At 39.2% G+C, this 13,296-nt stretch overlaps 1 protein-coding gene across 14 annotated transcripts in view; it reads right to left on the bottom strand.

The window, feature by feature from the left end:
- Positions 1 to 13,296, bottom strand: part of UNC80 (unc-80 homolog, NALCN channel complex subunit) — a 186,990-nt gene that overhangs the window by 21,661 nt on the left and 152,033 nt on the right. For all 14 annotated transcript variants that reach the window (XM_019726978.2, XM_019726980.2, XM_019726986.2 and 11 more), the window contains 7 exons: positions 12,621 to 12,656; positions 12,056 to 12,274; positions 7,045 to 7,245; positions 4,772 to 4,895; positions 3,683 to 3,808; positions 2,339 to 2,462; positions 1,410 to 1,616 (listed from right to left, as the gene is read on the bottom strand). In XM_019726978.2, the coding sequence (XP_019582537.2) occupies positions 1,410 to 1,616; positions 2,339 to 2,462; positions 3,683 to 3,808; positions 4,772 to 4,895; positions 7,045 to 7,245; positions 12,056 to 12,274; positions 12,621 to 12,656 (1,037 nt within the window). The remainder of the gene's footprint in view (positions 1 to 1,409; positions 1,617 to 2,338; positions 2,463 to 3,682; positions 3,809 to 4,771; positions 4,896 to 7,044; positions 7,246 to 12,055; positions 12,275 to 12,620; positions 12,657 to 13,296) is intronic.

The following is a 13,296-nucleotide window of genomic DNA, read 5'->3' as shown; positions in this document are numbered from 1 at the left end:
TTCTTTTACAATATCTCTTTCTTCCCAGATTCTGGCAGCCCTGTCACAATCTACTTTTTTCTTTCTTTTTTTTTTTCCCAGGAAGCAGATTTCTCAAACAGTGTATCACAGCAAACCAGAATATTGTAAAGTCTGCCATGGAGCAGTCAAGGGAACCTGGGCCTTATGGGTCCCGTCTTAAGGTCCATCTCAGCAACTAAAAGACACACACAAATCCAACTCCCTGAAGTCCTCAAGAGTCACACATGCCTTTAGCACTTAGGGCACTTCCAGGGGAAAACCATGCCACATGACACAGAAAGAGAGATGTTGTAAAACTCTTCTTTACCCATCTCCCTCCACAAAATATCACTTTTCTTAGCAATCACTCATCTCAATTCCTCTCCCTCAACTAAACAAACAAATGAGCAAAAAGCAACACTCCTCTTTCTCTACCCTGATCCTGGTGACATTTGTACTGTTATGTGCCCGTTAGCCTTCTCTGGGTTTCTGCCATCGTGCTTTCTACTTTCACCTCTAACAGCACAACATACTCACAGGATAACAAAGGGCTCAAGAATAGGGACTCCGGTACCAGGTGGCTTGGATTTGAAATTTGGCTCTGCCACTCGTTAACTGTGTGACTAGGTAAGTGACTCAACTTTTCTGGGCCTTAGGCGCTTCACTCCGAAAATGAGAAGAACATTTACTTCTTAGAGTTGTTGTGAGGGTTCAGTGTGATGATGATGTAAAGTATAGAAAACACCACTTAGTGCACAGTAATGCTCAAAATAAATGTAAAAATAAATGTAAAATAGAGGACCAGTAGCTTGGCTGACCAAAGAATCCGCCTTCATTAAAGAGGCAGAAAGTAGAGAGAAGTAAAAATAGTTACTTGTCTAGTGTTTTTTCCTATCCTTGTGTTATCTGTGAAACCCTTTTTCTCCATTATCCTCTGTGCAACCCCAAACCTCACGCAAGGCTTTGTCCGAGAGTCTAGGCCCAGACAGACACTGTTACAAAAATAACCAAGTAATTTAGGCATCACAGATGTGAACGTACTTTGTTTTTTTGGCATATGTTTACTGAAAGAAACCAGACTCTTGCAAGGGGGATGCTTTTTACTCAAATGGCTTCTTGAAATACTTTTGTGATTGAGGTTTTTTAAAATATTTTTTGAGTCAAAGTGGAACATAAATAAGTACTATGTATCCCAGATCGGACAATTAAGTTCTCCAACTTTCCGCATGATGGAAAGTTCGCGGACTTAATTGTCAGACCTCGTATACATATACATACACAAGCCTATATACATATAATACATATATTCATATATATTATACATACATACAGAGAGAGAGAGAGAGAGAGAGAGAGAGAGAGAGAGAGAGAGCGAGAGAGGAGAGAGAGAGAGTGGAGAGTGTACCCACCCAAGTATGCGGCTTGGCTGGTGGACTCTGCCAGCCCTTCCCTGCGCAAGTCTTTCCCTGCATCCCCGGGAGTGGAGCAGTGGGCGGGGGAGCTCTCCACCATGAAGTTCTTGCTCCTGGATGTGCTAATAATCCGCGGAGGCAACAGCACGTTAATGACCGTCTGTAGCAGCAGCTGCACCTCAGGCTGTTCCAGCCATGGGCTATCTGAGGGGCAGAGTTCAGAAAGGGGAAGTGGCAAGGAAACTAAGTCACGAGGCAGACTTTCCACATCAGACACAGAAAAATCCAGCTCTCTTTCCAATTCCAAACTAGAACACTCTAGAAATGCAGGTGTTTTCCCCACCAAGCACAGCGCCTCCTATAGACAATAACGGTGTTTTCTCCTTGGTCAGCACCCAAGCACTTGTGTTCTTAGCCACATCTCCTGCTGACCATTTCCATCTCCTTTGTTTTTTCTGCTCAGATACTCATAACGTACTGTCTTTACATTTGATATAAACTTTTCCTAAAAGAAAAATCCCCCAAGAAGGAAGAGTAATGAAAATATATTGGAATTTAATGGCAGTGGCAGGATTTATGTTAAACCCAGTGGCAGTAGGTTATAAAGTCCATTCACCTGTCTATTCACCTCATATTGTACTTCAATTAATACCAGTGTGTTAACTGAAACAAAGGACCCCTGAGTTTTGCTGTACTAAAATGGTTTTAAATAGAATGCATCTTCCAAGAAGTGGAGCAGAGAAACTCTTGACCCAGGGTAGCTAAGCTGAAAAGAAAGACAAAAATCTATTTCCTAGTGTAACCCTGTTTAAATCAATCAGACTGACTTCAGTGATGGCCTTCAAGGGAAAAGGAAAGAGAAATAAAAGCCTGACATTTAAGAAAACACAACAATGATACATTTCCTGTAGTTAAATTAATCAGACCTTTGCTTCCAGATCCTACTGTGAGCACAAATGGGATGAGTAGATTTAAAAGCATTCCCTCCCTTCGCTCTTGATTGGTGAATGGGGAGATCACATGGCTTAAAGGGAAATCTTCTTTTAAAGCCTGTGCAGCAATGATAGAAAAAAAGATTAATTGACCCCCACACCCATTCAGTATGTTTGTTTTAACACAGCATGATGGAGACCGTGACTCCCTGCTGGCTGCTCCTGCAAACTATGAGTTCAATTGTCATCTGTGCAGCATACACGATTCACTCAAAACTGATACTTTACCATTTGCTTGACATAATTGAGAGCTAAATACCTAAAAAACAGCAATGTCTTGAATATTAAATGAAAAATTATGGTCCCTGATACAAAACCATCCACATTTCCCCATTCATTTTCTCCATGCGTCCACCAATAAACATTTTAGAGGCAAAAGAAAAGGAAGAAAATGAGAAATTGCCATTGTTCCATCTGGGAGTTATTTAAAAGTTCTCTGACCCCTATAAGGCCTACTCCAAATCAGAAAGCAATAGGCAATACAGAGACGGAAATGACCTCTGCGCACAGGTTACTAAAATGTATCTCTTTAGGGATGTGATTCCTTCGCTTCTGCTTGATAGCCACAGGTCTTGCTTAATTTATTTTCTGTCATCTACCCATTCTCTGGATGATGGACCACCAAGTGTGTTTGTCAGATAATGGATGGATCTGTTCTCCATTTACATCAGTTGTATACTTCCCATTGGTCACAGAGCTTTCTGATGATTTACCACACTCTAAAATTACACCCAGGGGAATTGGCATTCTGCACTTTTTGCTTTGGGAAAGATTATTTCAATTTTAAGAAATAAAATAACTGGGAGAATAAAAGAAAAATCACCCACAATAGTCAACCCACAATCATTAAAGAAAATTAAAATATTCAAAGTCTAGTAATAACATTTGAAAAGAATTTTATATCGCAATTCTTTCTGCAAATAATTTAAAACCAGACTTTGAATATTGCTGTCTTTTAATTAATACTTATGAGCTGATTATCTGTAAACCATTATTTTCCTAAGGTATCTGCATACATTTTACACGACTGAAGTGGTTCCCAAGGTTGTGGCAGGACTAAATGACTCTGCTATTTTTGAGATCTCAAGAAGAATTACAGAAGCACAACTTAGGGCCAAGCTCAGGGCTGAAGCTCCAAACCTGTAAAAGTTTGGAGATGTTTACACTTCTGTTTCACAGATTTTGCCCAGCCTTTGCAGAAAACAAAAAGAGAACACCGTGATCTGGTGCCTCAACCAGCAACTTAATGAGCGTGACAAACAGGTAAGGCAGTCACACCTGTATCTGCAATGCTACAAGCCGGACAACAGCTGTGCTGAAGGGCAGAGGTGGTGAGAGATAAGGGCTGAGATGAAGAAGGGGTAATCCATCAGCAACACTGGAAGGTCCTACCACTCCCATCACCTGAAATACAAACAAAGCACATGACCAGCCTTGACTATTGCAATTTCATGCAACCGTAGTAAGGGAGTCTCAGTTAATAATAATAATAATAATAATGATAATAATAATAATGATACTACTACTACTAATAATAATTTGAAGGTTGGGCATGTTACTTTTAATCTGTTCTTGTTGCCTTCTTCTCAAGGCACGTAATGTCTGGAGTCAGATCAAACATTACACTGGATTCAGCCAAGGTTTTGTAGAATGTTGTTTATAGCTAACTATGTAAATAATGAGAGATGAACCAGAAACTATTCTAATCAGGAGACGGGACATACTGACTTGTAGACTCAAAGGAATGTAGTCAAGATACTTTGATGGAGTAAATGCTGACAATGATGATGGCAACAGCTCTATTTGCACTAGGCATTCCAACTACAGATTTATTGCTCAACTAGTTAAGCAGCAGATCCTATTCAATGAAATGCTCTAACATGGTTTCCACATCGTACAAAACCTTGTTGAGACCAGACTCTAGATATTACATAAATGATAATTTTTTTTTCTTCACATAAATCCTAGACTGGCCAACTCATAGTGTCATTTTGCACTAAAACAGGAAAAAAAAAAATCCTCTTTGCATTTTAAACTCTCCCACCCCAGACTACATCAACTTCTAGCCAATTGTGTAGTCTCCGCCACCCCACTCTCCAACTGGCAGCCCTCAACTCTCAGCGCAACTTGAAGAGGTGAATTGTCAAAGTAGTGCGTGGGAAGCAGCACACCGTGTAGGGATGAGCCCCTGAGTCTCCCCACGTACCACCTTGAAATACACCTCACTATTTTCAGTGTCACCTGAGCGGTCTGTTTTCATGGGAAGGTGGGGCACAAAGTGGTTGACCTGTAAATCTTCCATTCAGAGAAGTCAAAAGCAGAGTTAAATTTTGCAAAATTTCATAAGATTGCCACTTGGCTACTCACCAGATTGACACAGACATTGATCAGTGACCTAAGGTGAGGCAGGAAGGATATGATTGGCTGCCTCTGAAGTGTCAAACAAACCCCTTCAATCAAATTGCTGGCAGGCTCCCACTCAACCTGTCGCCTGGAATACAATATAGGAGCCATTAGCAGCTTGGCTCCCTTCTGGAGACCGGTCTGAAACAAGTGATTGAGACAGTGATTCTGACGCCATCTAAGACAGGATGGGAGTCTGAGACAACAAAGTGCTTCACACGGGATGAAATTTACCCATGTTGTTCCAAAAGTACAGAGCACACTGGGAAAGGAAGAAGATACTGAAAACGTGGCAGAGGCACTCCTGCCCCACTCGACTAATGAGACAAAATCTATTGAAGAAAAAACAGAGATGATGAATGGGTTGCATTTTAAGTTCTCTGGTTTTAACTTTGAGAGAGGATGAGACTACCATTTCAGGAAACCCATCACATGGGTAATTACTCCCATAAAACTAATCTGACCCCAGGCTGCATTTCTGAAATCTACTTAATCCAACTACAGTTGATCTCATCAGCTTTTAAACCAGACTACAACTAATTGGATTTATGTGGCTTAACACCTGCCAAAAAGATCACATTACAAAAAAATAGTCTATTTCAAGTGTTCTTTTTTTGCCTCCAATGAAGTGATATTTTTTTGGCTACTTTCTTCAGTAGTTTAACCCAATTAGATGAACATGGGATTTTCTGTAATAAAAGTCAGTCCTGTAAGTGTCTCAATACCACAACAGTCTTCCTTGTGGCCCCCAAATAAACAGGTTGGGCCTTACTGATAGCAATACTATTTCCAAATACTATACTGGAAATAATTTCTCAGCTTGTATTTCCTACCAAAATGAACTATCTGCAATGACAAAATGGAAATGTTCATTAATGGGTATATATTGACATTCCTGATGCCTAAGTAACCCACAGGTCAAGTTCAGTCAACATTTCTCTTATTGAATTGAGATCATCGGAAGAAATTACATCCAAAGCAACCCCAAGTTCGCAGCATGCACCCCAAGAAAATTGCCTCCAACTGACCAAGTCTATGCATTAATCCAGAAATCTACTTTTTAGGAAGCGTGATGTTCTTTACAATGGGTTTAGTTATACGACAAATGAGTTATTCTGTGGAGATGATTAACATCTTTAGATACAAAATTATTTAAGAAAAAGAATTTATTTTGACACACCCTTGTAAGACTTAGAAGACTGGCCATTTGCCAAGAGGCACAAATGTTCCATTAAGACCAGTAAAGAACATAGGAGTGCTTTAAGGACCAGCATTTCCAGGCCACTGAAATAAATAACCTTGAAATAATGTATAGGCATTCATCATCATGATATGCAAGAATATGGGAACAAACCATCAGTTACCAGAATTAAATCTTTCAAATTCTTTTGTATAAATTCAACAACTCCTGATGGCTTCATAAATGAAGATGAGCATAGGCTAAAACCTGAAAAGGTTCTGACAAATACACACTAAGCACTACAAATTCTTAAGAGTTACAGTGATTTGGGGTTTAGTTTAAAAGGACATAAAATGTTCTCACTAACCGACTTGAAATTTCCAAGTTAGTGGGTTTTATTTATCAGTTGAACTATCTGCTCACTAGGGTTAAGGATTTTCAAACGGGGCTCAGATCTCTAGGTAGACAGACCGGTTCAGAGTCATCTACTCAGAGGAAGGCTACCGATGGATATTTCTGGACACTGAATGGAGATTAGGTGGTGATAATAGTCACTTAGTACCATTCAAATTAGATGAAAAGGTGAAAATTAGGTATTTGTTATCAATCCTGGGACCTTTTCAGCTGCTGCTTGGCTGATTATTGTAAAGCTTGGCATTTCTCTAAACTGTTACATAAAATACAGTATTTCTTGAACATCAAATTAATTTTGCTTCTTTCCTTAGTTGTTTTATTTAGAAGGCATACCCTGCCTTATTTCCAAAGGAACTGAAGGATATACATCAAATTCTTATGTGTGGCAGATAAGGAACATAATAGCTGAGAAAAGAATAGATTTTTCAAGATAAATATATATTTTTAAAGAATATGTTATTTCCTCAAAATGTAGATCCTGCTACTTGTGCATCCATATATCTGATTTGCTATGCACATATACCAACAGAAAACTTTCAAGCTACTCAATCAACTCCAGATTGATCCACTACTTTAAAAAAAACACGACAACCCCTAACTCTGAGGCTTGCACTATCAACAGCTGACTAGGAGACCTCCTCACCTCAAAGTAGGCATCTTATGAATTTTGTTGAACATTCTATCCAATCTCTTTAAAATGAGGATCAGGGCCGGCCTCACGGCCTCAGCTGTCCAGTCGGTAATGGGTAGCATTTCCATGATGTAGCGTCGAAGCCCACGGCTCTCCATCGTCTGGGTGTCGTATGGTGCCAGCTTCAGAAGGGAGTGTGCAATTTCTGCCAACCTAAAATGTTTTCCATATTTAAGCATAGAATGCCACAATAAAAATTTTCCAACACAGCACCATGTCAATCACCCTCCTTCCAATTCACCAACTTCCTGAACTAAGAACATTCTGGCACATTATCTCATAATTTGTAAACAAACTTAAAAAAAAAATCAGGATAAAATGAGGTCCATAAATTTCAATTGGTTGATATGTTTCTTAACTCTTTCTAATTTGTAGGTTCCTCCTAGCCTGCTCTTTATTTTGGACATCTTATAATTTATTTGTTGAAGAAATTAGCTGTTTGTCCTGTAGCATTTCCTGCACTCTGGATTTTGCTGGTTAAATCTCTATAGCGTCATTTAATCTATCCCACTGTCCCCATATTTAATTCAATTGGTAGTTAGATCTAGGGGCTAGATCAAAGTAGGTTTTGATTTTCTGGTCAGTGTACTTCACAGGAGACGTGTACTTTCATCAGGAAGCACATGACTCCTCGTGGTCACTCTTTTTATGTCAGCTGCCACTAGTGATCATTACACAGATCCATTAATTTATTAGAAGGAGTACCATGGTACTATTGCATCATTCCTCTTCTCATGGATTAACTGCATCATTTTAATATGGAGAAATTTCTTTTTGATTACTCCAGGAGAAAGAATAAATGCCTAAAAGGAACTACAGTTTAAGAGTTCCCCAGGAGACTCTGACGAGCACTCCGGTTTAGGAATCAGAGCCAAGCCACTGCATCTCTAACACTCGAATTGCTCTACCCCATCTGACTAGTGCCAAGGATGGAGAATTCGCTACTCATAAATGGGTAAATATTGACATTCCTGATACCTAAGTAGCCCACAGGTCAAGTTCAGTCAACATTTCTCTTGCTGAATTGAGATCATCTGAAAAAATTAAATCCAAAGCAACTTCAAGGCAGTTCATCCCATCTTTGGAGGTCTACAACATAAAAAGCTCTCCATACTATGTTCCCAAGTTCCCTCCGTTTCTTTCTCCTATGCTTAGTCTGGAAGCTTGAATTCAGTTCATCTTCTCCATGGCAACCCTTCATTGTCAAGAAATAGTTATTGTTTCTTCATCCCCACTTGTCTTCTCTCCAGATTGAACATTCACATTGTCCTTCTGGAAATTGTGTGTGAATGTGCATGTTTTAAAAAAAATCATTTTAAACAGCCTGTTCATTCTTTTGTTTCTCTTGTTCTCACAAATGTGCCACACAGAAAATAATTCTTTACTTTTCAGGTTGTGTGTATGACAGATAAATGTATACCTACATGCACATATTTCTTTTCCCTTATTATTTTGTATGTAACATTGAGAAATTATCAATCTATTTTAATCTTGAAACAATATTTAGAACTGAATTTGAGTCACTTTACAGATTATTACCTGAATTTCTCTAATCCCTGATCATTTTACAAAATGAATTTGCTTTAAGCATAAAACAAAAATTTCCTTTAATACAGTTTTTTTGCTGTACTATCACATGAATAACTTCTTGGTAAAAAACATTCATTCCTATGATCCTTTCCCAATGAGAACAGAAGAGATTTTCCCCTTGAGAGGGAGAGGGAGAAAGGAGAGGGGAAGCTGTAGAGAGGTAGGGAGGGGAGGAGAGGGAGGGGGAGAGGAAGAGGGCGAAAGGGGGGGAGGGGAGGGAGGGAGAGAGAGAGAGAGAGAGAGAGAGAGAGAGAGAGGAGAGAATTTGCAGATCTTACTATCCTACTATCCTGCTGCTTTGGCAGCTCTGGGTTGGTCAAATGAGGCAATACATTACTTTAGGGCAGAGACTATCTAATCAAGAATGTTTTCCCTGAGAGCCTTGCAGTCAACTATATATTTTGCAAGTTCAGGCGTATATATTGCCTCAATACTGCTTCTTGGCTCTTTGGCTCAAATCAAATATTTCCTGAAAGTGTCTCTTCTATTTTTTATATCATCCCATTTGTTTTTTTGTTTTTTTAAATCAACCCTCTCTCCTGGAGTGATATGATCCATTCTTATGACTTTAAACAGCACCTACGTGCCCACAATTCCAAAATGTATATATTTAGCTCTGACTTCTGCATATACCCAAATGTGTATATTTTTTATAAGAGAAAACCTTAATTATACCTGTTGATTGGTGTAGGGTCAAAGTATACGGATCTGCCCCTATTCAGCAATACAGAGTATCTCTGGCCAGAGATCGTGACCAGGTCCACTTTTATCAACAGCTTATTGTGAGAAATTGCATTAATAGAGAACATTTAATCTATTTCCTGGCAGTAAAAATTTTGCCTACCCGCCAGTAGATCCAGGCCATGAAATAACTGTGCTCTTGAATGACATTATCCTGGCTCCATATAGGTTGCTCTTGGCTGGATCCCATTATGATGTTATGGCAACTTTCAGGACCAACAGGCATCTGGCCACATGAAACTGGCACTTTATCTATTATGGGATGTTGTTGAGGACATTGTTCATCCCACCACTCTTTCTTTTTAACACCAACCAGGAGACATTTCTTGTTCTTTGTATTTTAAAAAAGTGATGTTTTACCAAACACCTAGTTGTTTTTATTTTATTGACACTATGATTTTTTAATTGATCATTTCCCTTTCATTGCTTTGATAACTCAGAAGCTCAAAGTCAAATTTATGATTCATGAAGAGCATCTAGTGTGATCAAGTCACATGGATTCCCTGTGCTAATCTTACCAGAAACATAATTATTTACCTGAATTTTCCACATTGTTCTGACTCTCTAATTTGCATATTCTATCCCTTTGTATCCTGTAATTTTCTAAGTTGCCTCAAGTACTTTGAAAAATGATAAATACATAAATACCCATGTGACATATAGTACTAGCAACACTGCATTATAGTTATTTTCTATGTGTGCCTCTTGTGTTGGACTGTGATTATGTGAGGACCAGGACATTATTTTACATCCCCAGTATCTAGCTTAGTATTTAGATCGTTCTTTTTTTGGGGTGGGGAGGTGGGGGGCTGGGGAAACGGGGAATCTATTTCAATGTCTTTATTAACTCCTAAAAAAGTACATTCCAATGTATTTCAAAGCGATCTAGAGATCCTGGAGGGGGCTTGGAAGTCCATATTTGGATCATTTTCATTAGCGTTAGTATCTACTGGACTCATATTAACTAACTCAGAGCAAGGCACCCAGCTAAATCAACTAACTCAGAGCAAGGCACCCAGCTAAATCATTTGAACTACAGCTCATTCAACCTTTAATAGGGTTTGGGCTCTAGAGGGAGCTCCCGGCCACTCTGACTCATCCTTTCTTTCCCCTCCCTCCAAATGCCTTCAAAAGTATAGATACAGATGGTCAAGTTATAGGACGATTACTAACCTATGGTCATTTTCTTTCTCTCTCTCTCTCTCTCTCTCTCTCTCTCTCTCTCTCTATCTGTCTTTCTCACAATATCTATCTTTCAGAAATCTTTTCCACTTTCTGCCACAAAATGGCTGTCAGCAGTAGTGATTCTCTGACTCTGGAAATGTGATGTTGCTCTGTTCAGAGAATTACTTAGATCGGCTAGCCATGATCAGTAGGAAAAGAAGGGGGATGGACTGAAAGAAGCACTGGGTTGCTATGGCAACGAGATCTTAACACTCTAAACTTTCCTCCCCTTTCCCAGTGCAAGAGCTGAAATTCTCTGTGTGAAATAAGCTCTTCCCTATTACTGCACAGCAGGGAGTGTAAAGCTCTGGAATTCTGGGTGTGTGTCAACGACTCAGAGAATGTGAAATTAGCCTGGAAGGAGAAAGGGCCTGTGTTCTCTATATATTTCTAGCTTTTCCCTCATTTAGTACATTCCAAAATTTTTAAGGGATAATTTTAAGAAGAAAAAACCAACAACAACAAAGTCAATAATCAGGAAGTTGGCATGTTTTGCCAAACTGTAATATTATTTCTGAATGGCTAGAACCTAAGTCTATCTTTAGCGTTATAGATATACCAAACTTTTCAAGCGAGTATTTTTGTTACCTGTGGAATTTTCCTTTCAAGAAACTTTTATGCCCCTTTACAGTTGTTGGACATCTGAATGGAAGTTTCTCTGGGATCATATTCCTTCTAAGGAATTTGAAAATACAAACACAGCCTTTATAATTAGAGTAACAAGTGAGATGGCATCTCTATAGGAAGAAGGAAATATGAGGGCTCCGATACGCAATTCTAGGGCCTCTTCCTGGCACATCAGGAGTTAAAATTTTCAAATGATGACTAGCACCATCCAGTTCAGAATTTTTACCTGGGGTACTGTTTTGAAACATTGGGAGGCTATCACGCACAATTTGCATAAAGCGTAAAGCAGATTCACCCAAGCCAAGTGTGGCTCAGAGCTAAAACCGCTCACTTCCCTTCCTCAGGTGGTGTAGGGGCAGAGCAAGTCCTGGAACAGAAATCAGCAATGCATGTTTCATGTCAAATAATAAACAGGAAACACTCAATTCTTGTGAAAAATTTGTATCTGGGCAGTAAACAGTACTTGGAAGAAGGCTACTTTTCTATGAATGCAGGTGATGAAATTTCCCTTTCGCTCTCTTTTATTGAGGATCAAATATAGGGACTCTGCTTTTCTGTCTTTAAGAGCACTTTCCCCCTGTCCACTCTGAGATCCTTTTTGACGAACTTACAATATGTTTTCCCAGAGGGCCTTGTACAATATGCATCGAAGCCACAGGAAACAAATCATTCTGAGTCTCCCACGTTCTGGTCCTGGGGATTCTTCCTCCCCCTACCCACATCTCAAACAGATGGCCCAAGCTGTGTCCACACTCAGGGGCAAGGAAAACAAGAACAGTACCTCATGTGGGACTTCACATCCAGTAGTTCCAGAGCGGTGACCCGTGGTTCCCCAGCCAGGTTTTGTAAGATCTTCAGCCTTGGCCCGCAGTGCTTGTAGAATTCTGTGCAAATATTCAGCAGGGACTCCCGGGGTCTTCTGAACTCCTCCCGGGCAATTCGTTCATCCAGTTCCTCTCTGGGAAGGCCTTGCCCTTCCTCCAGCAAGTGAAGGTTTTCCCTGGGGAATTATAAAAGGTTAACTGGGAGCCTGAAAATGTGTGTGTATGGCAACTCTGAGAAGAGGGTATCACACTGAAGAAAAATAAAGATTCCTTCATTATATAAATGTTAATGAATCAGTAGGGTGGGGCCTAGGAAAAACTCACCTGAAGGGTAAAGGAAGTTTATCATCCTAAAGGAGACCACCATCCTAAATTGTAGTGGCTTTGCATTAGCCAGTTCCTGAGGATTTACCCAGAAATAATATGCCATCCATTAATTAAATCTAATGGAACTAACCCAGCTCACAGGCAATCATCACAAAATGTCAGAATTAGAATGAAATTACAGCTGGCTTTCCATACCTGATAAAGTGCAGTTTGGCTCCTTGTTCCTGGTACCTGGGAGTAAGATAAACAGTTTGCATAACTATCAGAGCAAGACCAGGGGACCTGTGGTGGGGCTTCCTAAGGATTTTTCTTATGAAAAGCCCTCAAAGCTATACATTTTGATAATCTCACAAATACACATATAGTAATCCTAAAATATAGAATCTTTAGCTTTCATTTGGCTGCCACATATGCTGCAATTATAGCTGCTATGAAAGTTGTTCCATTGCCATATAATTTGTTGAAAGACAGATATAAAAGACATATAAATTCATGGAATATAGCCAAATGAGGGGAATTTTTGAAAACTTTGAAAGTAAAGTAAATCTAAGCTATAGTTATAATACCATATGCTCTCTTTGTGATCAAAGGAAGAAATATGGCTGACTTTCTTTCAGTCATGGAGATTTATTGCTTTATGACCAACTGATAATAGAACTTTAGGAACCTTTTTTTTCCATTCACCTTTCATATAGTAGTTGAATCTAGCCCCTAAATATCACTTAAATTATAATAATTTTTTCTCCATGTAAGAAATCGAGGCATGAGTTAACTATCACATCAGGTAACTTATAGTTGAGTTTGGAATTTGTTTTATTTTTAATATAACTGTACATGTATAATGAGCAGGATATTTACGTAAACTAACTTT

Source organism: Rhinolophus sinicus, linkage group LG01 (genome assembly GCF_036562045.2).
Source record: "Rhinolophus sinicus isolate RSC01 linkage group LG01, ASM3656204v1, whole genome shotgun sequence".
Classification (NCBI taxonomy): Eukaryota; Metazoa; Chordata; class Mammalia; order Chiroptera; family Rhinolophidae; genus Rhinolophus; species Rhinolophus sinicus.
The sequence above is the reverse complement of the archived record's forward strand: the minus strand, read 5'-3'. Positions and strand labels throughout refer to the sequence as shown.